This window comes from Phalacrocorax carbo, chromosome 7 (genome assembly GCF_963921805.1).
Source record: "Phalacrocorax carbo chromosome 7, bPhaCar2.1, whole genome shotgun sequence".
In the NCBI taxonomy this organism is placed as follows: domain Eukaryota; kingdom Metazoa; phylum Chordata; class Aves; order Suliformes; family Phalacrocoracidae; genus Phalacrocorax; species Phalacrocorax carbo.
In genome coordinates, this window is record NC_087519.1 from 27,053,999 (window position 1) to 27,081,992 (window position 27,994).

The 27,994-nt window shown below is 43.5% G+C and overlaps 1 protein-coding gene across 1 annotated transcript; it reads left to right on the forward strand.

Moving 5' to 3' along the window:
- Positions 1 to 271: 271 nt before the first annotated feature.
- On the forward strand, positions 272 to 27,992 carry EHHADH (enoyl-CoA hydratase and 3-hydroxyacyl CoA dehydrogenase). Its single transcript, XM_064457162.1, has 7 exons — positions 272 to 416; positions 8,354 to 8,457; positions 9,193 to 9,365; positions 10,790 to 10,901; positions 11,211 to 11,315; positions 17,306 to 17,647; positions 25,367 to 27,992. Exons 1-7 carry the CDS (start codon positions 343 to 345, stop codon positions 26,635 to 26,637), a joined length of 2,181 nt encoding a protein of 726 aa, XP_064313232.1. The 5' UTR covers positions 272 to 342; the 3' UTR covers positions 26,638 to 27,992.
- The last annotated feature ends 2 nt before the right edge of the window (positions 27,993 to 27,994 follow it).

Consider the following 27,994-nt stretch of genomic DNA (forward strand, 5'->3'; position numbering starts at 1 on the left):
TGACAGACGTTTTCCATTCCAATGCCAAGAGAGCGTTGTGTACCACCAAGCCACCACCATGCCCACCATCCTTTCTAAACGGGGGTTACCGTCGGTATCGCTGCACTGAACTGAGGGGCTCGGTGTAAAACAATGCCCGAGGAGGTGGATGGTACGCCACTTGACGGGAAGGGCGAGTTAAATCCCGGACAGAGCCACCGCGTCCCGGCAGGCGGGGGCAGCCCGGGCCGCAGGGCCGGCGGCAGCAGCCGCCGTGTGGGCGTCCCGCCCCGGCGGGGACGGGCGGGCTCCGGGCGGGACGGGGGACGGTCCGGGCGGCGGGGACGGCGGCGGGCTCTCGGCATGGCGCAGTACGCGAGAGGCGCGGCCGCCGTGGCCGTCATCCGGCTCCGCAACCCGCCGGTCAATGCGCTGAGGTAACGGCGGGCGCGGCAGGTTCCCCTGGCCGCCGGGTTCCCCGGGCGGCCGCCCGCCATTTCCTGTGGCGGCCGCCTCCTCACCCCTCAGTGGAAGCGCCGGGATGGGACTTCTGGGGCTGCCGAGGCCGCCGGCTCCGCCCCTTGGCGAGCGTGTTGGGGGATTCTCTGATTTCCCACCTTTTCACCTCATTTTCCCCCCCTCCGTTGCCGCTGAGAGGCCCCTCCTGGTCCCGGGGCAGGCTGCCCGAAAAAACCTCTGCCAAGGGACCTCTCCAAACGCCGCTCGGGTACCTTCACCAGCCTTTGCAAAAAAACATGCTGATTTTTTCCATGAGTTATGCTCTTTATTGTAATTTCTAGTGGGGTGGGTTGGTTTTTTTTCACAGGAGAGGTGTCAGGCTCATCAGTCTCTACTTTCTGTCATCTTCCCTGGAAGCTGTTTAAAAACTTAACATATTTCTCGTCACTTTCCAGTCCTTCAGCATCAAGATGATGCTTCCAGGAAGAAATTGCACAGCAGCTTTAGCAGTTCAGCCGTTTCACCCTGGAGTTCCTTCCAAGCTCGTAGGTGAAAACCAGCTTTTCCTCGTGGATTTGCTGCTGGTTTAGTTGCCTGCCCCAAGTGAGCACAGGGGTTAGGGCAAAGGGCTTTGTAAATAGCAGACATGGTTCAACAAGAGGAGCTGGCACAGGGATTAAACCACAGCCAGGATTGTTAGAAGCTAAGGCAGTTCATTTGCCTTTTAAAAAAGAGTAAGGAATTGACCTCTAAATATTGATCTTGGTCAAGAAAGGCCCCAGGCAATCTCAAAGGAGCCAGTGAAAAACAAAAGTCAAACACCAAGCTGTAGGAGGCCCTGAAATTTTAGTTTTTCATGTGTTTTGGAAAGGACATACATGCTTTCTGGTTTTACATAATTTGTTATAGGGTGTGTATTTTAGTTCATTTAGTTCTGAGTACCACATAGGCTCTGTTTAAGCAGATATAGTTCAAGAACTGTTCTGAAATAGTGACTGTAGTGTCTGTTTGGTCTATACTCACATGCAAAGAAAATCCACTGCAGTTATGCTCAACTTCTAAACCAGAAAGTTAATTAAAAAGCTGAAAGAGGCACGTAAGAGCGTGAATGGGAAACAACCTGCTGCTCTTCTGTAGCAAGCTACATTGCTCTGCAGTAACTGGCAGTGCTTGCTCTTCTGTTGCAACATGTTTAAAAGTGGAGTAAGATAATTTTCATGTACCCAGGTGAAATGAGAAAACAAACTTGGAGTGACCTGGTGAGATTAGATGAACTTGACATGTTGGACTGCCAGAACTGCAAGGTTCAAGGTATCCCTTGTACCCCCTCTGTCCAAGACGAGCCTAAGAAAACTTCCAGGGTGCACCCTCAGTAAACTTTCCATCCTGACTATGGAAAATACAAAATTGCAGAGCTAAAGATACGTGCATAAGGAACCTTAACTCTGTCTCTTTTGAGAAGTCCATGATAAAAACCCAGAGTTTCCTTTGAACAGCAACTGCATGCTCTTCCTCTTCAGGACAGACCCCTGCCTCTGCTACCCTTTACTCTTCATCCCTCAGTGCCCTCTCAGGGTGCAGTTCTGACACTGTTGGCCAAGAGTAACAGATGGTGTGGTTGTAGTCCGGTCCCCCAGCCCCAGAAGGGAGCAGGAAGACCTTGGCAGAACACTTCAAATCTGTTAAAAAAGGTGGCTTCTATTAAGTGCTGAATCTTCACTGCCCTCGCACCTGTATTGTGCTGCCCACACTCTTTTATCTGATGACAGCCCCACAGCACGAAGGCCCCTATGAGACTCAAGTAGTTAATTCACCCACATAGGCTTGCTTCCTCGCAACGGCTCTGTAGCACCATAGCACAACCTAAGAGGGGACTGGTGTGATCCTGGCTGTGGTTCCTCAGCCTCTGCTCTGTCAGCGTTGGTGCTCCTTTGGCTGGCAGCGAGCCAGCTCGAGGTGCAAATGTAGCTAAACACCAGCTGGTTGTTTTGGGTTGGTGTTTCAGCCAGCCTAGCTCTCTGCATCAGCTCCTTGTGCAATTGCAAGAGGAGCACTGCTGGCACAAGGGACGGAGTAGGAGTACATGGGGAAGGATGGAAACTTGCGCAGCATGGATTTAAATCAGTTAAGCTGCCATAAAACATCAGATTGAGACGCCTACGGTCTTTGATCACATACCAGGCTAATACCTGTTTTGGTAGGGATCCATAATTAAGTCATACTTGCCATTGGGTAGTTTTTGCCTGACACCTGTCTATAGCTAGGAAAGGTAGAGTGCACTCTGATCCTTGTCTGTTCCTTCTGCTTCTGCGTATTTTATGTACTGGACCATAGGGGAGCAGGTTTGTAATTGCTGTTGGAAATGTTTGACTACGTAGGTGATAGCAGGCAGTGAAAGTTACAGGCAGGAGCCATCTCCTGCAATCCTGAAAATTTAATTTCACAGCAGGCCCAGATGCTTTTTTAAAAGGCTGTTGGGTTTTTACCTGCTCTGCTCCCACCTCGCCCCTCTCTCCCCATTATATGTGCTACTTCGTGTCATTATCCCAGCTTCCAGGCCATCGCCTTGGCCAGTGGCACTTCAGAAGCCACTGGTGGGTAGGAATTTGCTTTCTCCTGTCTGACACCATGTGCTGCACTGCAAGTACCTCCTGGGCAACACTTTCCTGAGGAACATATGCTAACTTGTGAGCCTGGTAGCAAATTTGGCTCCAACACACAGACTCCCCTTCAAGCTAATCATTCTTTCCACCAGCAGAGGTGGCATGTGCCAAATTTTATTTGTTTGCTTTTTTTTCCCCTGGTTTGCAGAAGTTTAGTATTTAGAGATCTGCATTTATGAGACCATGGCATAGAGAGAAGGGATTTAGATATGCAAAAAACTGGGAAGTTTGGGGGAACAGACAGGCAAGACTTGCAAGAGAAAGGACTAGCCACACCTTATTAGCATAGGCAGGCTGCTGGCCCTGAAAATTAATAAGGATGTGGAAGGGTATTTCAACATTTGAGCTGACAAGTGCAGAAAAGCTCCAGGGAGTAGGGGAGTGTATGTGTGGGATTATATAAAGTATAACAGCATAACAGTCATGATTGGAAAAGGCTCTCCCTGGCTGCTGGGATTGTCCTTCTCATCCCCAAACAGCATAATGATCAGAAAATGTGAAGGAGATCAGAGAAGCTGCAATTTCAGATAGGTAGCAATGATGGGAGAGAGTGATTACCTCTGTTGAACTGGATCAGCACCTCATCAGGGTGAGATGCAGAGAGAAAATTCAGGGATGCAATACGCGTCTGCAATAACTATTCTAAAACCCCACAGAAAGGGTGCCATTCTGGGTTTGGTGTTAATTTATGTGCATGACTCTTCAAGCTGTATTAGCTGCTGTGTGACAGCAACTACTATGCAGCTGGTTCTGACACTGAGGCAAGAGAGAGCAGACCAGGTAAATCCAGCACACAAATACTCAATTTCAAGAAGGGAATTATGTAAATATCCAGCAGTTAGTTCAAACAAAACCAGTCAGAGAAGCTGTCCAAAGGACAAGAAGCCTGCAACAAGGGTGGAGGCTGGATTGCTGTTGTTTGGGTTTGGGGTTTTTACGTTTATTAGAAGCCAATGTAAACTGTTCAGCCAGCAAGTGATCTGGTACAAGCCCTGCATGGCTTGATGAGAAAGCTAAGAGTAAGAGAAAAGTTTGACCTTTTTAAGAAGTGGAAAGCTTACTCAAATGAGGAGAACAAGAAAGCCTGTAAAACATGACAGGAGGGACATAAACTGGAGATTAAGACTAGAAAAACATAAAAAGTGGATCAAAGCATGCTGAAAAACAGTAGCAAAAAGTTCTTTAATTCAAAAAATGTAACCCCGAACAAGCTTACAGGATGGCGAGCTCAGAACTGGCAGTTACAGCTAAGGGAAGGGATCTTTACCATTTATAGTTCTGTATTTATCTGTCACATTCATCTCAATGTGCTGGGGCAGCCCAAAAAGCCCACAAAATATTTGGTACCATCAGGATGTGTGTTGAGAACAGAGCAGAGGGCATCCCTTTTCTGCAGTATAAAACATCTTAATTGTTGTGTGTAGTTCTGGGTTTTGCATTTGCAGAAGGATATAGGGATGATCCAGAAAGGAACAGCCAAAATGATCCAAGGGATGGTACACTGTGTTAAGAAAGCAGACTACAAAAGCAGGGTGTCATCAATTTGGAGAGGAAAAGGCTGGGGGAGAATAAGGTCATGGTTTACAATATCATAAAGAAAGTAAATAAATTAAAGTCATAACCCTTTACCAAATCCTGCAACAGTTGAACTAGGGACACTTGATTAAACTGCTGAGAGATTGTTTTAAAACAGATAATACAGAGCTTGCCACCACAGGAGCCTGTGGAGGCAGATGGATCCGCAGAATCAGAAGGGATTAGGCAAATTCATGGAGAGCAGGTGTATAAGGGGTGCTAAAAACAATATCTGTAGACACCCATAGCAAGATCCCTTATGCAGTGACTGTGGATGTTGGGGAAAGTGCAAGGGGAAAGGACCAGGCCTACATCTTTTCCATAAACTGCTTTTGCTACTGTTGGATTCAAGTCTTTCTTCTTTAAAGGTGACTAAGTAAATTTTCAGGATTCCCTTACATGACTTTTTCTTTTATTTTTAATGAAAGAAGTTCACATTCACAAACCCTAGCTAAAATCTGAAATTACTAAGGTAAATAATAAAACCTTGTTACAAATCCAGCACATCATCACTGCAATGAGTTTTATGCAAAGTAAAAATAACCTGGTGTGGTCACCCACAAGAATATCCTCTTACACTGGTGTGCACATGTTCTTTAACAGCACCTGCAGTGTGTTTCTGAAACCCATAACACTGAATCATCTTGGCAAAATCACTTTTCTTGCAGTCCAAATAGTATACATGGTAGACCTGACTACATAGCATGGGTTTAAGCATTGACTGGAACGCAGAGAATGATTTTTTCCATCGTTACTATTAAACAAATGACATTGTCACGATAATGAAATATGCAAATTATGGTGGCTTTTTGTTTCTTTAATGCTCTAGCTGTTTGAAGTTGTGATACTCTTGAGTATTTTTGTAGTTTTACTGTCATACATTTTACTGCAATGCTTTCATCAAAAATCGCATATTTTAGTACCAGTTATAATATGTGAGGTACAAAGCAATGCAGCCTGTGCGTTGGACTGTAACATCCTGAGGCAAACATATTGCTCCATCTTAGGAGAACAAGAAACTGCATAAAGTCTAATGCTTCTTCCTTTTTGTCCCACAAAAAACCCCCACTGGGAAAAAGTTGTATGGATGGAGAAGAAATATTTATGCAAGTACAGGGTCAAGTTATTCTCTGGCAAAAATATTTCTGTTGGGTTAATACAGGTCATGTAGGTATTGAACTGCTATTTTGTGGCAGCCTAGATGACCAATTTTTTCTTCTGGTAGGAGTATGTTGTTGTAAGTGCTAAGGGCTTGTAACTAATTTCCTACATAAAATCCTGAAGCTTTCCATTTAATGCAGACAAACCTTTTATATGGGCATTTTGCATCTGCTGATCACATGCCTACAACAGACACAGAAATGCTTTGGTTGCTTCTTGTCTGTTCTTGAGAGAATTGTGCCATTTTTCTACACAATATTTTCCAATCAGTAACTTAATGTTTGTTCAGAATCCTGGTACGTATTTTTCCCCCTCTTTGCACCATGGTTCGTTAAGTGTAATGACATTTCATAACAGTTTTCCCTTTAATCTTGCAGCTGCTAGATTAATTTGGTATTTCGTTGGCCTGGCTCTCCACTGATGCAAAAACAGACCTCTAAGACCAGCGAGCATTGGGTGCAGCCTGTGGGTCCTCCTCAAAGAGCAGCAGCACTTGATATTCCAAAGGGAATGAGATAAAACCCCAAATTTTTATACATATTTTTCCTCATAGAATATGAAACAACTTATTAAAATTGGAAAGGCTTTCATATTCTGCTATATGGAACTATACAGACTGGAATGACCTTTGCAGTGTCACCTAATAGTTTTTCTTTGTCATGGCCAAATTATTCTTATTTTAAGTTTCAGCTTTCAGAAGCATTACTAATGTCAGACTTCAGAGTTGTCTTTGATGTCTGGGTGAGGCAATTGGTACATAACTGGCTGTTCTCTCTCCAAAAATAACGCTTCTCTCAGTCTCTGGTTGTCAGGTCTCAGGGCTCCTGCTGATCCTTCTGTGTAGCATGGCCTTATCCAGGCAGCAGCTGGAGACTCCCCTAGGCAGCCCCCCGACTCTCTGCTCAGCCAACAGCCCTGATTAATAGACTTTGCTAATAGCTTCTCTTAATTGCTTATTTTGAAGGAGGAATATGCAGAGGTTGGCTAGCAGGACTTCACACAGCTGGCTTATGGAAACTTATTGGGCTCCCCAGGTTTTCCTTTTCAGTCTATGGATTTCCACTGCAAAGGCTGCAGGGTGCTGCCGTATGTAAATAATGGGATCACCCACACTGGACACACCTAGAAGCATTACATGAGTACAGTGATACATTTTTCCTCTACTTTATGACAAGCTTCCTTTTTAGGTGAAATGCCCTCAAATATATTGAAATATACACACAAACTGAGTGTGCATCAGGCCTTTCTATCAGTTCCTTTTAATTCATGCTCTTCCTCTCCACTGGGCATCAACAGAGCTCCGCTCTCTTTTCATCAGCCACCAAGCTTGCATGTGAAACTGAGCTTACAGTTTTAAGAAAGTCTAGAAACAGAAGGTATATTTAGAAAGGACTGGGCGAGCGTGTATGATACTTCGTTGAGTTTTTCTCCAGCCTCCAACTAATTGTGGCTCAGATTTTCTGCATCAGAGGCATATCTATATACGCAGTATGTATTCACACATGCATGCAGAAAAGTCTCTCTCAAAAAATATATATACACTTACACACTCACAAGTGTGTGTATATTAATATATTTTAGTATCTAGATTATATATACATACAATTTGTGTTAACACTCTATTAATAAAGAGTTAGGTGTTAATGCCTCTGATTTTACCTACCATCTTCTTTATTGTCACTGTCTTATAAAGCAGACTATACTCTGCATGTCCATCCATACACACACACGTATGTACACACACATATATATAATTAACTTCTAAGCTTCAAATGCCAAGTAAGCATACAGTCAGGCCAGATTTTTTTAAAAACCTGATTTGTAAAAATAGTCTTTATACTTTTACTGTTCCATTCTGAAGTTCCTTGTTAATTCTTTCCTGGCCACATTTACTGCTTGTGTCTGTGGAAATATGTTCAGGTAAAACAAAAAAAAGAAATTCTGCTTAGGTTTTTAGGCCCAAATTCACTTTGACAGGATCCCACACAAGGTTAAGTCTGGGCCTATATACAGATCTTCAAAAGGCGAAAGCATTATAATTGTCAGCAGAACACCAACTCTGTGTCAGGTGGTTGAAAGATAGCTTTTTATCCCTGGAGCTCATTTCCCTTTTTGAAAAGTTCTTAGATTGTCAGTGGTTTCGCATTAAATACTTTTAAATTATGCTAAACTGTTTTCCTAAAAACCTGAATGTTTAATTCATACAGACATTTAAAAAAGACTATTTCCCTATGCTGCTTCCTTTGGAAACAGCAATGTCATAGCCACAAGACTCTCCAGCAAGTGAATGACAGGTCAGCAGTCATAAGCTTGTTGGATTTTGGCACTTACCGTTGAAGTGAGAGGGGGACTAATGAAAGGATTCGCCAGAGAGGCTGTGGCAGAAGACAGGCTAGAGGACAGATATGCTCAGATGTACCGCTCAATTTCACTGGAACACTTGGTATTTGCAACACAGACCTCTTGGAAAGGTAATGTAGTTGATTGTTTCTCACTGAATCTCTAATTTATTTCAGCTTGACAACTCTCCAGGCATTAGAGGATGGACTGAAGAGAGCAGATGCAGATCCTTCAGTGAAAGCTATTATGATTTGTGGTGAAAATGGGAAATTCAGTGCAGGTAAGACATTTCTCATCAAACAGCCGAAGAAAAAGGAAACACTCTCCACCCACCATATCTGAAGATTCTCTGCCTCGTGACACTGCTGATAAAAGTCTTCATTTGGCCGGAAATGGCCACAAGACGTGAGGCTTTTTCTGTTCTTCTGTGCCACAAGACAAGTTGGACTGTCTGGGCCAGAAGTTGGTATGTTCATGCTGAAGTGGGGGACAGCTTCTCATCTCCCTGATATGCAAAGCAATCCACGGAGAGTAAGGAGGCATCAGTATAAAATCTCTGGACCATCAGCTGGTGCAGTGTATGGAACATACCTGGGGTGGGGCAGTGGTGAATAACATATCTTCTCTAGTTGTAGAAATATAGGAAGCTAGGGAATTTCTGTGGAGCTCTACATTGCTTGTGAGTAGTAACTCGCGTTTAACTATTCCAGACTCAAGTGGGGGTTTTTTGTTTAACCAAGCGTGTCTGCAATTTTCCGTAGTAACTGCATGATTGCTACAGTTATGTATTTTTGTACTGGCTTTTCCTGAGCTCTCTGAATAGTCTTAAGGAGCCAGGGTCTCTTGAAGGTGGTCCCAAAAGGGGTTGATTCCTGTTAACTGCTCTCCTGCCAGCACCATTCTCTGCAAGGACTTGATCATCTGTGGGCAGCCGTGTTCAATGGTACAGAGGGAAGGATCATTACAATCGCCGCCTTCCCCACTAATTCCTCTCCATCTCTTTGTGCTAACTCAGGTGCTGACATTCGAGGATTTTCTGCTCCGAAGAGACAGGGTATTGCCTTAGGCCCCATTGTCTCTCTCATAGAAAGGAGTGAGAAGCCTGTGGTGGCTGCCATTGAAGGCATTGCCTTGGGAGGAGGCCTGGAGGTGGCACTTGGCTGTCACTATCGGATTGCACATGTGAAGGTAACACATGCTGAGAACTAGAAAGGCTGGTGAAGGCATCAGCAGCCATGTACACATGGCCAAGGACAGCATGGGAGGCTGCTCCTGGAGAGTGGTAGAACAGCAAGACTTTCCTAGGATTTCTGCTCAGAGGAGGGAAGCTTTATGGCTACATGGTACAAGTCTGGGTGCTCAGACATTCTTCACCTACAACACCCCCCTTGACATGCTTTTATAAGTCTTATTAAATAACTAATTTCAAGTAATTCCTAAATATAAAACTGATTTATAACTAGTGAGCTAAGGTGGCTGCATAGAAACTTCAATAACCAAGTGTTAATTTGCCCTAGATCTCAGTAATCATTATCTATATTCTGATGTAGATGGCTGTATCGTACTGGCTCATGCAGTGTGACTTTCTCTTCCCCCCCCCCCCCCCCCCCCCGTGAATTTTGCATTTCTTTCTGCTAGTGGCCTAGTTTCAATGCACAGTTGAAACTCAGCTAGCATGGAACATTTACAGTTTGATTCCCCATGAGCTCTGATTCATCAGGGAATACTCTGATAGCTTTAAGAGCCTTTTAAGGAATGATCCATGGTTTTCTTTTGAACCCCCTCCTTTCAGGATTCAGGAATGCTGAACTACCTTTTGGCAGTACCTGGTCTCCTTATAGAGGCTCTTAAATGATAGGGCCATCCCCTCACTTTTGCAGTGTGAATCACTATTTCTTCATGACATTGTGTGTTGCTGTAACAGCATATAGAGGTATTCTACATCACCCTATATGCCACCTAAGGTGGGTGCTGTAAATAGTGGTCTTAAAGTGACTCCAAATCTCTTAAGAGCTTAATTGGAATTGTGCATTTTTTTAAACAAGACAATAGAATCTAGATAGATTTTTAGATAAGACAAGACCCTTCCCTTTCCTGCTACCCCTGGCATCTCTGCCATAACCCAACTGAATGTCAAGTGCACCAAGCGCCTTTAGAATTAAATATCTTTGAAGGAAGATTAGGGAAGAGTTCAGTACCAATTTTCCTGTACTAAACTTCCAAGAATTAGAGTATGGAGGTAACAGTTAAGTCACAGAGTGTCCTCCAGCATTTGGTAACAACTGCTTGAAAGAATTAGTTTACATGTGTCAACCTGGGGGATGATGTTGGCCCCACAGCTTTCCTCCAGTGCTGCTCTAGCACACATACATTGACTGAAAGGTGATGTTTTTCCCGTGCATTTGTACGTAAGTTCTTGAAATGGTTGAGTGGGCTTTTATCTTAAGTGTCTTATGTGACAAAAAGCAAGAACGAAGTTTCTAAGTAGAAGTTTTGAGGCTCCCTAGAGGAGCAACTTGTGACTCAGGTCTGCTTGTCTTTCCTCTATTCTGCTCAGTTTGTAATATCACTCTTTCTAGTCAGATTTGTTGTTGAATTTTACTTCATTTTAGGCACGGATGGGTTTACCAGAGGTCACCATTGGGTTACTTCCAGGTGCTGAAGGCACTCAGCGACTACCCAGACTGATTGGGGTACCAGCTGCTCTGGATCTAATCACTACAGGTAAAGGGCCTTGCTGTGTACATAAGATTATGGTATTGAGTCATACCACCAGCTTCACCTAAGAAATATTAATTTCTTTTACCTATGCATCTGCTTGGGTTGAAATTCAGCTTGCTTCTACTAATGATGGGCTAAGAAAGGGACATATGTGCTTCTGAGGCACATAGTTAGTAATGCATTTTATGTACCTGATAATGAGCATGTCTCATATTTGAAGCCAGCTACACACAAGTCAGTTCATCAGATGGAAAAGAATAAAAATGCCCATCATGCCCCACTGTAGTCACCTTATTTTTCTTTTTATTACAGGACGACACATTCCAGCATTTGAAGCACTGAAGCTGGGCTTGGTTGATGAAGTTGTGGAAGAAAACACAGCTGAGGCAGCAATTCGCTTGGCAAACAAAGTGATTGGTGAGGAAAGAATTGTAGCAGTGCCAAGAAATAATTGGTGATGTTTCAGGGCTGGAGACAGAACAAAGCCCACCAGTTCATTCCAATTTATGCACTCTATTCATTGAGTTTTGGCATCCATGTAAGATATCATTAATTGCAAATTTTTTTTTCTGTTGTCTGAAGTGAAAAATTCAGATGCTGGACAGCTGCAGAAATTCAAGTGAGGCTTCCGAGAACAGATACATATCAAGTCCTCCTGCTTCTTAATTATATATCCAAACTCACGTGCTCCTCTGGGCTGCTGCACTCCACTGATATGGGGAACGCAAGCTCCTTCCCTATATAGTTTTGGATCAGAGCTGGTATTGCATGTATTCTGGTTGCACCATCAATAATGGCTGATCAAAAATAACTTTCTCCTTCTAGGGGAAGGGCTGGCACATCCTCAGCCCAACTTAATGATTCTTTAGCTGCTATGTAAGAAAACAGCCTGTTGAGGTGGGAGGGATGTGGAGATACTTTTTTTCCCCACCTTAGAAATAGCAAAATCAAAACCACTGGAGTTAACACAGGAGGAGTAACGTTCCTTGTGCAGCATGAGGAGCATCACCTGGAGAGAAAACAGGATATTTTTCCTCTCATACCTCTGGAAACAGACCGTTGACTTCCATCAGGATTTCATCTAGAGCTCTGTCACAATGAGATGCATGCAAGGAAGCAAAAAAAAAAAAACCCTTTCTGCTTTGATCTCACGGCCTTTAAAGGCAATGCTTTTCCAAGCTGGGTGCTGCTTTTGCTCCTGCGGTTCTCTTCACTACAAACAAGGCCCTTTCTTCTCTGTAGGAGCATTTCTCCTATGCTAGAAGTTGAAGCAGCCTAAGCTTTGTCCTAGGTGACAGAGTACCAGATTTCTAAGATAGTTCAATGAATGGGCTATTCTTAAAGAAGATCAGTGTCTTGTATACTTCCCTACAGCTTGAGATTTACCAGATAGTTACAAAAGGGTATTCTGGTATTCTTTGGTTAGGTTTTTCTGTAAGACATGCCCTTCCTTCTCACTGTATTCATCCTACAGTATTTTTGGGCTTCATTTTTAGTGCAGAATTGATGACTTAAGCAGTCCTTTTTTCTCTTTCCTTATATGTAATCAGATTATTTAAATAGAATTATTTAGAAAGAGATAGGTGATGTACTTTACTATTGCTTCTAAGAAAAACAAAGATACTTTGGTTCACTGATTTTGTTTTGAATGAGAACTGTGTCTGTTGGGAGAGCAGTGAAATATTACTACTGTTCTAGGCAAATTAACCCAACAAGCAGTGTTCCCTTTGATGTACCTTCTGGGTTTCTGAATGATGCGCTGCATAAGATCTATACCAATATTGGTGTCAGCGGAAGTGTACCATACAACAAGTAATAGATACATTGCTAGAACTGGCAAACCAGCAAGCATTCTGGATTTCAACAAACGCTATGTGAAATGGGGTGCAATTTAGATATTTGTACGCTTATTTGTTCTGTGACAGACATTGTGCAGTGGTTGATAGTTGTGAAAGTCATCTTGACCCTAGGAGAGAACCTCAGGACTGAATCATTGAGTACACTTCTCTTGGTGTAACTGGCTTTCTGGACCTTATGTCCACTACCACTACTGGCAAATTCCTCTTCTGTAGGGTCACCATCATTGGAAATTGTCACTACCAAGGAAAATATTTTTGAGAATTGTGTAATCATACAAGGATCCTAGCTGGATGTTCAGCAGGTAACCTGTCCCAGTCTTACTTGTGATTAGTGGTAGATATTCCATCTGTTTATTGCTGGTTTGAGTTACCCCAGTTAAAATGAGTAATGTCATTGAAGTTGTTCCACATCACACTATATATCAGCTCAAAGAGGACTTTAAAAATGCCTTCAGTCTCTTTCCAACAGCTTTACTGGTATTTACAGTATGTGCTGTAACAGTGAAAATACTGGCAAGTCACCTCATCCTTATTTCTCTCCTACTTGTAAAACTTCTCATTAGACCTCGCAGAAGACCGTGAAAAGTTTTGATGTACCATTTAGCCTCAGGTTACTTGATAATTTGAAAGAATGGTGGAATCAGAGTCCATATGTTCCTTTTGAGTCATTCCTGGCTCTGGCCTTTGCCTAAAGTTAATATAATTCTCCTGCCATACAAAGGCAAACCAGCACTTTTATTTCTCTACATCAAGCGGTAACTCAGGGCTGCAGAAGAGATGGCAGTCTTGCATAGCTGGTCTGGGTTTTGTTCACATTGAGTTCTATTTTAAGTGAACATTTTTCAGATAATGTTAATAAAACCAGAGACAGGGTTGCACAAAAAAAACGCCATCACAGAAGTCCACTGTCTTTGTATGGCATGCAGCATTTTGTTTCTGATGAGGTTTTTTTTTTTAAAAAAAAAAAAAAAAAGCAGCTAACAACTGCTAGTTTCTTACAGAGCAGTTTGGCTAAATAACTAGTTTTGTCACTGATAGAATTTCTATTTCTGGGAAGGCTGTACTGCAAGATAAGTCTCAAAGAATCAATTCAGGAATAATTTTCTTCTAAAGCTGGAGCTGCAGTATCTCGTGGCAAGAGACCAGTCTCAAATGACTGGCCCTACTGAAGCAAAGGTCCTTGATTATTTTTTCGATATGCAGTTGACAGAGCTACCTTTTTGGTAGGTATGTTGGGAAAGCATCTTCATCCATACATTTTTATGGTTTATTCCTAATGAAGAACACCCTCAAAAGGAGTTCTGAAACAGTCAGAAGGAGCTAAGCCCTAGGAGACAGGGAGAATGTTCTTTCATTAAATGTGCTTGATAGCCACTGCAGTAATTCAAAGCTGCATTACATAATTTGTCCACCTGATGGCAACACAAAATTGAAAAATTGCTGTAATTGCTTGTGGCAGACAGTAGTTTGTGGCTTATACTGCCCACCTCTTTCTGGCCTACTGTAGTCTTCTTCAGCTGGAGGAGAAAATGGCTCTGATCCTCTGCACAGCAGACTTCTTTGAAGGTCTCCCTTCACATGTAATCATATCTTGCTTTCTGACCACATCTGCCAATTGACCTTTATTCATCTTCTCAGAGCACAAAAATATCAATGGCTTGCACCAAAAAGCCAAGGAAAATCAGTTCAATTTAGACTAGCTTAGGCCCCACAGGTATTCAGCTCTGCATGGAAAGATGATTATGAGTTTCTGACTGTAAGCCACTAGGAGTAACTGTGGAGGAAGTACATGTTTTTTCTGAGTCTCATAAAGCCCAAAGGAGTAACAGATACTGCTGTTAGGTAACTGCATGCTTTAAATGGAGACTGTTGGAGAAAGGTTTTCAGTTACAGTTACAAGGGCCTTTAATGCATCATTGCTGGGAAGATGTACAGTATAAAGATATTTTAATCTCTCTCCAGGGCTCATGATTCTGGCTGCCACCTTCTTTAAACAGAAGGTCTAGCAAAGTGCCCCTGTGACGCAACCAGAGTTTGTGAAAGGTCTGACACAAACTGGACTTGTCTTTGGCATTCCTGAGACCCCTGAAAGCCTGAGGAGCAGGGGTCCAGTTTCAGCTTTGTTTCTCAGAAATTCACCAGCAGTTCACTGCACCAGGAAGACTGTTAGGCTAGCCCTACCTCTTACATGTGGAGTCCTGTAATATCCTGAGCGTTTACAACTCTGGGCTGATTAAATTTTTTTTCTTTAAATAGCACAATCTTTGATACTGCATGCTTACTTGTTGCTTTAGCTGATAGAAATTTTATAGACTTGATCTGTCCTTCGTGCCACCTGGACTAAAAACCCTAGTGAAACAAAGCAGATATCTGTGCTAGCTCCTGTGCATGGATGACACTTTTCCCTGCAGCACTTTTATCTGATACTGTTCATTGTGTTCCTGCTGCTTTGATTTCAGAAATCAAGCTATAGGTGTCCCACACTGATGTCTTGTTCCCAGATTTGGATTCAGATAATTTTCTTCTGGTCATAAACATGCCCTTGAGTCTTATTAGCATTGCAGAAGCAAAGACACTGCATCGAGATGCTGTAGAAATACTTAGCAAAACCTATTTAGCTTACAGCTAAATAAGAGGTTTATTACAGGATCCTGAGGAGAGTTACTTTTCTTCTTTACTCTGAGGAACTGTCTCATGTCCCCCATCAGTATTTGCACTTACAAGTACTATTTGCTATCTGAAGACCAGGCTTAAAAGCTCCTGGTAGTATTACTTTTTCAGCAGTCCTTTCCACAACAGAGATGTCATGTGAAGTCCCTTCATCTGCCAAGTCTTAAGTGGCCTTCCAGCCATCAGATCTGCTTTCTGGGACAAATCTGAGGTTTCCTCTTGTGATGAAAGGACACATTTAAGTCCTAAATAAAGGACTGTGGTTAAAGAGCATTTCTGGGTTAAAAACATGCATACAGGGGAGAAACAAAGGATTCCAAAATAAAGGAACATTATCCTGATTAAATCCTGCAATACTGGCAGATACAAACTATATTCACATCAATGGGAAAACATTATTTTTATGAATTCTGATTACAAGGGAAGCTACTTACACAGTGAATACTCATCCTTGTGTTCTCTAAAAGACTTAATTTAAAAGCCTGAGCTCTGAAGACCGTTACTTCAGGAAACCAGTATCTTAACTCATCCTGGAAACTCATACTTCTGTTTCTCTTAAACATTGCTCAGTCTTGGAGGAAGAGCTAGAGTCAGGATGTGGCCTTTGGACAACGATGATTGCAGTGCTGCCATTATTCCTGCTCTTCAGCATCCTGTGTATGATTTCCTGCTCCTGAGTCTTCTGCTGATGTGCTGGCACTTTACTAACTCAGACAACAGGAACAAAAAGAAGAGCTGGATGCAATATGCCACCTATAAAGGAAGCATGCTCCTGTGGCAGAACTCATACAAGAGAAGCTAGGGCAATGTGACTATGTCAGAGAGCTTCTCAGCATAACGCTCTCATTAAAGGGGGCCCACCCACCATCCTGCTTTGGTAGCAGTCCTGGGTGCTTCTGGGAGCAGCACTGCAGCAGTTAGTGCAGTAACATTGCTACACAGTAAGTTAACAATCTGGATTGGCTATGATGACAAAAGGGTCTTTGTGAAAATGTTGGAATATTAAGGGTATACATCCTGAATTTCTGATCTTGTTCCTACATGGTCTTTACTGAGGCAAGATGCCATTAAGAGCATAAGAACAGCCTGAGTAGAGGCAGATCAGATACCTCCTAGCAGGCACCAAGGTTTGTACTTCCAAAGAGGATGGAGAGGATTTTGGCATCTGAAATATAACTAACTTCTCTCAATTAAAATCCTTTCTAGGTATCACCATAGCAACCTCTGTCTGTAATGAGCCTTATGTATTTGTGTGGCTGCTTGATTCACCCCTTGCTGATACAGAAGCATGAACTCTCCCTTAATATTAATTTGCTCCCCAACTCATGCTGTGTGAGCTGTCCTCTTGGCTAGTCCCAAAGTGAATAGGAGGACTCCTGCTACCAAGAGAATTGAAGTCAGGGTACATTTCCCAGTCCATCTTATAAATACCTGGGTCAGGACCCTGGCTGGAACTCATTTGGCTAGCAAAGTCAATTGGGCACTACTTGAGGAAAACTTTAGTACTGAAGCCTATAGAAAGAGCCATATGAATGTGGCAGCTGGGACTGTGCAGTAAAAAAACTGGAGAAGTCAAGGCACTCTGTGTAGCTGAGAAAAGGAAGGAGAATATTACTTCTTTAAAATTGAAACCTTGCTTTTTTTGAAGTCTGAGAAGGGACTTGAAAAATTTTAATTGTCAGAGCAAAGAGAAAGTTAAAGAGAAATGTCAGACACTTTAGTTCTAGACCCAGATGACTGTGCCATGCAAGCCCGAATGCAGTGAGCTTAGGAGGAAAAGAGGTAGACTGCATTCCCAGTCTATGTAGAAAGGGATGAAAATCTGTAGTCTTCCAGACATGGATGCTTTGTTCTGTAACTCCATTTTTCTACCCCCAGGCCAGCCATTGGGACCCCGCAGGCTCAGCCTGAAGCCAGTTCCAAAACTGCCCAACATGGAAGCATTTCTCAGTGAGGCTCTTGTGAAGGTGAAGAAACAGGCCCACGGGTGTCTGGCTCCAGAGCTGTGCTTCCAGGCAGTCAAAGCCGCCACAGAAAAGCCCTTTGCAGATGGAGTCCAGAAGGAGCGAGAGCTGTTTAACATCCTGCTGACTTCAGGTCAGGCCCAGGCACTGCAGTATGCTTTCTTCGCAGAGAGAGTGGTGCAGAAGTGGACAACACCCAGTGGAGCTTCATGGAAAAGTTCTTCCCCTCAGCCCATCCACAAAGCAGCTGTGATAGGTAAGAGAATGAAAAAGCTGTTGTGGTTGCTGACTGCACAGCTAACGTCAGAGCAGAAGGGGAATGGGAAGAGTATAATCAGGCTTTACTCATGGCAGAAGGCTGAGGTGGGATTCCCTAGCAGTCACTTGCCAAAGTCACTGGTACTCATCACAGGTAAAGATACTCCACACCCACAGGTGGCATGCAAGAAGGTAAGTTGTCGCTGCATTGGTAAGCTCAGAAATTCAGATGACAAGTCACATTCCACTAGATTGTTACCTGATGCCACCTCTTTCTTTGGAGGAATAACTTCCTCTCACTTCAGAGACAGCTTCATCTGTGGACCATAAGCAGTCTGTTCCCTTTTAAATACTGGTATGTTGAGTCCTGGCTTTGTTCCATGCTATAAGAAGCTTTGCATGAAATTCTCCTCCTCCTGGTCTAGTTCTGTACTGCAAGTGCATATGCACAGATGCACTCAGGGATATATTAAGACAAAAAATGTTTTGACAGCTGTATTTAAGAAGATTTCATCTCACTAGGATCCACTCCTGCCATTTTGTAGCCCAGCAAGATAATGCCTTCATTAATTTTTTATAAAAGCAATTTAAATAAAACCTTTGATGCACTGCTAAGTTTTTTTAAAAAGTATCTTTCAGCTCTGCCTGTTGATAGTGGCACTCAAAAAATGATTAGACAAGTAATGGAGCACTTGGAAAATATCCATTCTGTTTCAGAGAAAGCTCACCAGATCAACACTGCTTTTTCCTGGGTACTTCTCAGGCTTCTTGTGCTCTAGAGTATGAGCTCTCTGAAAGCTCATTTCAGGCCATAGAAATACTTTTTTGGAAGTTCCCTTCTTTTCATTAGCTGCCATGCCATGTTTTAAATGAAAATGGTTTTTAAACATTGGTCCACAAACCTTGTGAGGAGGATCCGTGGCTGTTACAGCATTCAGGTAAAGAGGCATGAATTATTGCCAAGTTTATCATGTGACTTGAAGAGTACAGTGGACTCTTGGACACATTGGACAGTGGACATTTGGACACATGAATCCCAGGCAGGTCAGTCCTGCAACATGTGCTTTGGCAGGAAGGGATTCTGTTGAAGTTATGTAGGAATGATTAGGTGACTAGAATGGGCATTATTCACTACGTACTGATAAATCATGCCAGAATAGTACATTTGCAAAGTCCCAATCACAATGACAGTTTAGCCAGAAGGGCTGTTTGGATCTGATCTGCTTATTTTGGCGCTGTAACTGAGCTAGAACAAATTCTAAGGACAAATGCAGCCTCTATTTGAAAGTTTCTAGTAGAAACATGATCTGCATCTTACTTCCAAACTGAACTGGCTAGGCTACATCTCCTATCCATTGAATTACGTATTTGCATCTCATCTCCAGACAAGTTTCTAAATTCTGACCCAAAATTGCCCCCACCTCTCCCCCCAGGTTTCAGTGTTTTTGTAGCTGATTACAGACAGTGCTTAAGTTAACCCCTACTTTTTGCAGAATAAATAAAATAAGTCCTTTGATACTTTTGCTGCAGAGCACAATCTGTACCACTCTGGTCATTTTCATGTCTCTGAACTTCCCCTGATTTTTCAACACTTCATAAAGTACATAAAGCTGAAGTGGGAACAATACACCAGGAGTAACTACACTAAGACCAGGTACCAAGATGTTTCTTCCTTACTCCTACTTGGTATGCTCAAGGTAGCAGCCAACTTTCGTATTAGTCATGTTCAACACATCTTGTTAATTATCTACTGGCAGGGAGCAGCTGCACCCCAGGGACGGGGAGCCAATGGCACTAACACCTCCCAGGGGGACAGAACCACAGAATCTTTGAGGCTGGAATGTCATCTTGTCCAACCCACTGCTCAAACAGGGCCACGTAGAGCCAGATGCCCAGGAGCATGTCCAGACAGGTTTTTAATGTCTCCAAGGAAGAAGGCTCTACAACCTCTCTGTGCAACCTATGCCAGTGCTCGGTCACACCCACAGTAAAAAAAAAAGTGTTTTCTTATGTACAAATAGAACCTGCCATGTTTCAGTTTGTGCCCATTGCCTCTGGTCCTGTCACCAGGGGCGACTGAAAAGAGTATGGCTCCATCTTCTTTACATCTTCCCCTCAGGTATTTATATACATTGGTGAGATACCCCTGAGCCTTCTTTAGGCTGGAGTCACAGCTCTCTCAGCCTTTCCTCATGAGACATGCTCCAGTCCCTTAATCATCTTAGTGGCCCTTCACTGAACTCACTCCAATAGCTCCTTATCACTCTTGTACTGGGGAGCCCAGAACCGGACACAGTACTCCAGGTATGGTCTCACCAGTGTTAATTAGAGGAGGATTGCCTCCCTTAACCTGCCAGCAAGACTCCTCCTAATGCAGCCCAGTATATCATTAGCCTTCTTTGCCACAAGATCATACTGCTGCTCATAGTCAACTTGGTGTCCACCAGGGCCCCCAGATCCTTTTCTGCAGAGCTGCTTTCCAGCCAGTCAGCCCCCAGCACAGACTGGTGCATAAGACTATTCCTCCCTAGATGCAGGACTTTGCACTTCCCTTGCTGAACTTCATGAAGTCCCTATCAACCCATTCCTCCCTCTGGATGGCAGCACAACCCATTGCTCTATCAATTATTTACAGTACCTGAGCAAGACAACTAGGGCAGAGCCAGAGATCATGGCTAGGATCTACTACAAGTACAGATGATCAAGCAAAGTTCACGTGATGATGCAGGTCCAAGGTAAAGTTGGGGTGCCAGTCTGCAGGCTGAGGTCTAGCTCAACACCATCCATAGCCTGGCACAGCTATAGTAAGACACCAGAACTCCTCAGCATAGCTTAGGAAGGTACTGAAGGCCCAGATCTGAGCTTAAATGGGGCTCTGAGGCCTACGGGCAGTGCATGTGGGTGGAGACTCCCGGTGTAGCTGGTCAGGGTCATTAAAGCTTATCAGTGCACTCAGTGCCTTGACTCCTAATGCCTCTTCTGGATCGCTGCTTCTATCAATACAGCCCCCATGGTGCACAATTATAGCTTGCTTTGTTTATGCTAGTTGTTCATGTTATACTTCATTTGGTACATGACATCTCCTGTTTTGGAGGTTATTGATCCCCTCCTTTCAACTCTGAATCCCACACCGTATTAAGTGTCACTGCTTTCCATTGCTTCTTTCTGCCACCCCACTGTGCTTTTTCTCCTTTCTCTGGAAGGTTTTCCTCCTATTTTGCCTTTTGATATCAGTGAAGTTGCAAGCCTGATAGAGACAGGTATATAACATGCCAACACAATTGTATTTTTTCTTTCAGGCTGCTGTAACAAAAAGTCATTCTCCAGCCAGCACCATGCTATACAGTATCTCATGTGTTCACATTCTTGATCTTAAGTACATTCTTGCACCACCAGGAATCAAAATCTTAGGGATGTTTTTTGAGGGACCAACACCTTTTAAAATAGTGCTGCTCATCCATGTAAATCTTTGGTCTACCTACGTGATCCAGGGTCTCTCTATTTTCACTGCAGAGAAGAGGGCAGTGAGCAAGCTGTTGCATCCATTTCAGATGGTCAGAAATCATGCAGACCCAGTTTTCCCATAGACAGTGCTGTGCTGTTTCACAGACTAAAACCATGTTGCATTATACTGCTGCTTCCATCTTTTATCGCTGCATGATGGGAGGCAACTGCAAAGATCATGTTGACTTCCTCCTCCTTCAGTACCTTTTCCATAGGCACAGAGGACCTTTAGGGTATGGAAGCAGTGAATGCAAGGGGACCCTTGCTTTGTGGCTCCCCTGTCTGTCCAATATTAGCAGGAACTCGGAGGGAGCTGGCACATTGCTTGCTGACCATATCTTACTGTAGATTCAACACCAAGGATGATCTATCATTTTTGTGGACATGCTTGATAGATAGCATTGCTGATGAACTGGCAGCCACTCCTATGTAGTGCTGGCTTCCCATCAGCTGCCTTTGCCTGCAGTTTGCTCACTGAAAGACTGATAAGTGGGTAACACCCAGCTATGTGGGATCCCTCCTGCTCTTGGCCTAGCTGTCCTTGACTGTCTTCAGCCCCATGCAAAGTCACCTATTTCATTTGCTTCTGCTTGTTCTGGACTCTTGGCTCCCATGTCTTTCCACTTTCTCTGGTTCCTCATCACACAAAAGCAGAGTTCTCTGTCCCTTCTGCAGTCTGCCCATAGCTCCCTGCTTGTCTTCAGTATCACATTATTTCTGCTTGAAATTAATACCCTGAAACAGAGTAAGAAGCCGCTCCAGTCTGCAGCAGTCTGCCACCGCCAATTGCTCATTGTTGTTTTTAAGAGGAAAACTGGAACAGTCCTTGCATATTTTTACAATCTATAAAGTATTATTTCCATTGCCCATCATTTTAATGTCCAAATATGCATTATAATTAATTATGATCTGTATTCCTCTAGTGTGTGTGACTGTACATGGGTTGCTTTGTACATATTTTGAGTTCATTTGTTCTGAAATTTGTTTTTAAAGTCCTTCAATTAATTTTGCATGATTTTTCATATTCTGAATACCTCATGTGACAGATCAATAATTAACAGTCATTATTCACTCAACTTGCCCAGCAAATGGGTTTGTCATATCCATATTTGGCCTGAAATTACATGGGCTCAAGTGTAGTTTTATTTGCATGTCAAAGCTACATTTCACCACAAAAGACCAGAAGCAAGATGGCTAGCACTGTTCTTTTTCCTGAAGCAGATTTCAGTCTTCTTTTGAAAGATGTGCCTTGGGCATGAAAGATGGTAACACAGCTCTGAAAACTGTCCCCTGCATGGAAGATAAGAATATAGGGTTTTTTCATGGTTCCAGGGAAGTGAGGGCACTCCTGAAGAAGAAAACGGAACATACAGTAGAAATTCTGGAATGGTTCCTAGCTGTGTTTTGGTCTGTGTGATCTGAGCTGAGCATGCAACATTTCCCTTTCTTCTATGGCCTTCTACACATGTAAGGCCCAATGATTCCCTACCATTTTTTTCTGCTCTAATATATTCTTCTCCAAGATCACTCAGCTTTATAAAATTGAAAAGGGGAGTCCTCAGAAATGTTTCTTTCCCTGCTAGATAGCCAAATCTCTCCTTAGTTCTATAGACCAATTTTAGAAAATATTTCCAGGGGAGTCATGCTGTGCAAGCTCTAATGTAACAAAACCCTTGGGGCTTTCATTACTCTCTCTGCCAGCTTCATTAAACATCATTTCATACAGGCCACTGAGAGTTATGTAGTAAGTTGAGAGACAGCTTTTCTAGGTCAGAAACAAGCTTGGCAAGCTCGTGTCTTATCTATAAGCCTATTCCCGTGGCCTAGAAAGTGAAGTACTAGAAGCATGTATGCCTGTCTATCATGGGATGGCTAAAGCCTAGATGGGAGTACTCATACGACATGTGGATGAAAGCAAACCAGGTAATGAGCTAAGAGCACTCCAGAACATCCCTTGAAAAGAAGGCTGGAGAACATCCACTCATGGAAGAGGTTTTGATTTAGGAAGAAGCAGTGTGTTCACATTACAAGAGAACTGCTAAGATTTCAGCCATGAGACTGAAGCTCAGAGTAACAGGAGTTAATATGGCCCAGGATGTGTGCGTTATTTCTTTAGTAGAGCTTGGAAATTTTAGGGAGAAATCCCAATTCTCCACCCTGGAAAGGAAGAAGAGACTTCAAGAGGGAGCCATGAAGAACCCAGATGTGGAACTGCAAACTCTTGATGTCTAAAAAGAGGCTTAAAGGTGGGGCTAGGCTTGGTGGGTATGCATGTGGTGGTGAGTTACCCTCCCCCACTGTCTGAGAAGAAAGCAGTCCATGTAATTCACCAAAGACAGGAAAAAACTGTCTCTTACTCTCCCTACTGCCACATCCAAGCCTCTGAGTACTGAGCACAGTGGGAGGAGCTCTTTGTGTTTGGGTTTTTCAGTCAGCAAACCATGGATGCTGAAATGCTAAGAACTGATTCATGTTATTCTAGTTTTATTTTCAAATTAGTTTTTAGTAATACTTGATTATGAAGTAGCAAATCTAATTTCCTAGAAAGGAACTTCAGCAATTGCTTGGTAGTGTAATGGTTTATATGCAGGCTACCAGATAGTGATGTCTGTAAGAACTATCTTGTAGCTAAGCAGGGAATGTTTTAAATGTCTTGTGTGTAGACAAGCGGAGGGTGGACAGAACTAAACCATGGGTGTGTAGCTTACAGAAAAAAACATACTACCTTGTTTGACCTTGATTGCTGGAACTTGTTTAACTGATGACATAATTTCAGCTCTTCTTTACAAAGCTGCTTTAGACAAATTTTTTAATCCCCTTGTTTCTGTTTATTTGTTTAGCTGACTTTCATTTGTAAACCTGGGATTAAAAAAAATCATTTTTTTTAATCGTAACAAACCTGTACTTTGTCTGGTTGTTGCTTTATTCAGGATATTAATAATCCTCCTATTCAGATGCTTCGCACTTTTAAAGCTGGTAAAATTGTGCTGGCCCTCTCTTACTAGTTTGTATTAACTTCATCTGAAAAGCCACTGTCACGGGAGAGCAGAATAAATAGTGTGGGTTGTGGATCACAGGGAAGTGTAAGCATGCAGCTTCATTTAATGTAACATAGGGCAGAGCTGGTGGAAAGGCTCAGGAGGAGGGAAGGGATCCAGCAACCTCTACACTGGTATTCCTGCGGTATGAGCTGGTAGTAGCACATTTATGGATCTTGGAGAAAAAAAAATACAGCTTGAATGGATGCTCAGTTACTGGAATTCTGAGCAAGCGCTTCAAATGTGTGGTTGGACAAGGAAGACTGTGTCTTCGAGAATCTTCATAAGTTGGGAGTGGCCTGTGTTGGAGGACTTAGAGAGGTCCCAGTGGGCAGAGATGCCTGGGGTAAAGTATAGACAGCAAGCAAAAGGCTACTGATGTTCCAGAGTGATTAAAAAGGAAATAGAAGATGTTGCAATCTGGATTAAGAATACTGTTAGTTCCATCCTGTTTGACCTGGTGACGAGAGATATACAAGATATTAGAGATGAGGTTTAGAGAAGATCAGTGTCCGAGATCAGCTGCATTTTGTTTGCTTCAAAGATTACACAGTGAGGTGCAGAGGGAGAAGAGGAAGGGGACAAAGAAGAAGCTTAGAAGGAGGAAGAAAGCAACTGACTGAGCTTTGCTGATGTTAAAATTGCTGGGTGCAGTGTGTTTGCTTACACTAGTATTCTTCTATGAGTGCCCATAAAGGACCATCTCACAGGAACAGAGAGGCACTGATATCTTCAGGTTGAAGCTTGCTAATGAAACTGCCTGCTAGAACTTGTTAACAGGGTTGATACTGAAACTCCTATCTCCTGTCTTTGATCTCCAGGTTCTAACTCTTAAAGTGATGCTTGTTTCCATAGGTATAAAACTTTGCAGGGAGAAGACGTGAATCACATGGTCTGCAAACGCTGGAGTGAATCCCACTGATATTTTGTGAGCTTGAGAGGACATTAACTTGCCTTTATGCTACTGCTTTTCAATCATTTAGGCTCACTGAAAGGGAGAATTCACCTTCCTTTTTTGTAGTCTTCAATTCTGTTTTTTCTATCTGTGCACCACTCATTTTGCGTAGGCTTCCTCTTTTTATCCTGGAGATGCAAGGGAAGTGCTACCGTCCAGTGATTAATTGTAACATTTTTTCTATTCATAGTCTCTGATTCTGTCTCACTTTTATCCCTAGGGCTGGGAACAATGGGCCGAGGCATTGTGACTTCTCTGGTTAAGGCCAACATACCTGTGGTAGCCCTTGAGCAGAATCTGGAGTATCTGAACATGGGAAGAAAATCTGTGATGCTCCTTTTGGAACATGAGGCTATGAAAATGGAGCAGGGTGCCCAAACCCTGGGTTTCCATAACCCTGCATGCCTCCAGTTCACTGTGGACTTTGAACATCTACGGGATGTAGACCTAGTTATTGAGGCTGTGTTTGAGAACATGGCACTAAAGAAGGAAATATTCTACAAACTATCAAGAATCTGCAAGCCAGGGGCCTTTCTGTGTACAAACACGTCAGCCCTGAACATTGATGAAATAGCTTCTGCCACGAGCCGCCCACAACAGGTCATTGGCACACACTTCTTCTCCCCTGCTCATGTCATGAGGCTATTAGAAATAATCTATGGCCATCACACATCCCCCACCACCATTGCCACTGCTATGCAGCTAGCCAAAGCACTGCAAAAAGTTGGAGTGGTGGTAGGGAATTGTTTGGGGTTTGTTGGGAACCGAATGATGTTTCCATACATTCAACAGGCAGTTTTCCTTTTAGAGGAAGGAAGCAGACCAGAAATGGTAGATCAGGTTCTTGAAGATTTTGGGTTTAAGTTAGGACCTTTCCGAATGTCTGATCTTGCTGGGCTGGATGTGGGCTGGAGGTCTCGAAAGGACCAGGGCCTCACCGGGGCCTCACTACCTCCAGGAACACCTGCCCGCCAGCGGCATGGCCATCGCTACAGCCCACTGCCAGATCTTCTGTGTGAGAATGGCAGGTTCGGCCAGAAAACTGGAAAAGGCTGGTATCAGTACGAGAAGGTTGGGGGCAGGACAGCTAAGCCGGATCCATGGCTTCACAACCTCCTGGCCCAGTACAGAGACACCCATCACATCAAGACCCGCTTTATAGACCAGGAGGAAATCCTGGAGCGGTGTTTGTTTTCCCTCATCAATGAAGGGTTTGACATCCTGGCTGAGGGAATAGCATCTGGCCCAGAACACCTGGATGTAATTTATATCAATGGCTATGGGTGGCCAAAGCACAGGGGTGGCCCCATGTTCTATGCTTCCACCATTGGTCTCCCTCGCATTCTGGCTAATCTGCAGAAATACTCTGAGGCCCATGCTGATGTTCCTGGGCTACAGCCCAGTGCCTTTCTGAAAAAGCTGGTAGCTATGGGGAACCCTCCCCTCAAAGAGTGGATGTCCTACGTAAGCCGGCAGTGCAACAAGCTGTGATTTTGTTGATGTCTGCTATATAAATTCAATGGAGGCTGATCTCATTAAAGAAGTGCTGTAACTGCGTTGTCTTTTCCAATCAAAAGTGCTACAGGCTTGTAAACAATATCACTGACCTTCCTGGGTCTTTGCAGAGAATAACTTTGGCCAATGATTGATCTCAGTCTCCCTCTTACTGCAGGTAACCACTGCCGTTGCCCACCCTTCCCACCACCAGCCTTACCCACCTGCTTTTCACATTGCTGTGTAAAGGCCCATCTCATTTTGATCTGCCTTCAGGTCTTCACAACTCTACCTCTCTTCAAGCCTGTCTCTGTGGAAGGGAGGGAACAGCATCCACAGCCCACAAAGTGAATCAGGGTAGGAGGCAAGAGAGAGACGGTCACAATTCATCTGAGATTATCTGGATCTACCAGATCCTGCCCTAATGCTATTTCCCAGTTTGTTCAGGTCTTTCCTGTGCAGCCCACCTGCGCTGGGTTTCCTGGCTCTCCCAAAGACAACCAGCTAAACCAGCTAGAGCCTGCTCCTTCACACTGCTGGGGGAGAGATGGCAAAAGGGGCACAGCACCATTCAGAGGTGAAGTCAGATGAATTGGAGAGAGCAGGGCTGGGCAGAGAGCAAGGGGCAGGGCTGGTACCGTCCCTCCGCCCAGCTGCAGAGGAGATTCTAACAAATTACAGAAAAGCCACAAAGGCATTGACCTGACTAACCTGCCCTGTGGTGTTGGCTCACAACTGGCCTTCTGCATCCAGACTCCATCCTCCATTCTCCATTATCATTATCCTCAATGGCTTTGTCCAAGCAGAAACATCTTCTGGCATCTCTTAAGTGTGGATATGTTTTGGCATCACTCCCCCTATCTTGCTTGCCTACAGCTACCAGGTCCTGGGGCTCAGCATGCTCTAATTGACCAGACAAGCATGGCCTGGCAGTTACTGGGTGTTCACATGGGCAGAGGGCACACTGAGAAGTACGCAGCTCAAGAGGTGTGTAGACAGGGACTTTGCTGCAGGAATGTAGGGAGGTGGCAGATCTCTAGCAGAGAGCAGAGGGAGAGTGAGCCAAACTTGCTCCAGACTTGATGCTTTGGGACAAAGTCTCCCATTTCTCGTGTCTAGTGAATGTATCTTCCAGTCCAATGTGGGGAATAGGTTGGTCTTGGTTCCCTTCTCAGGACAATTATCATTGAACTTTTGCTTTTTATTTTAAGAAAAGTGCTTGGATTATCTAATGACAGAGATTATGATACCATATGGAAAAGTAGAAAAAGGAAAATGTGCTTGTTCTTTCTTCATACATACCTCCATTGCTTCTCTTCATGGTAGAATTAAATAAGTTTCCTGTTGGTGGAGG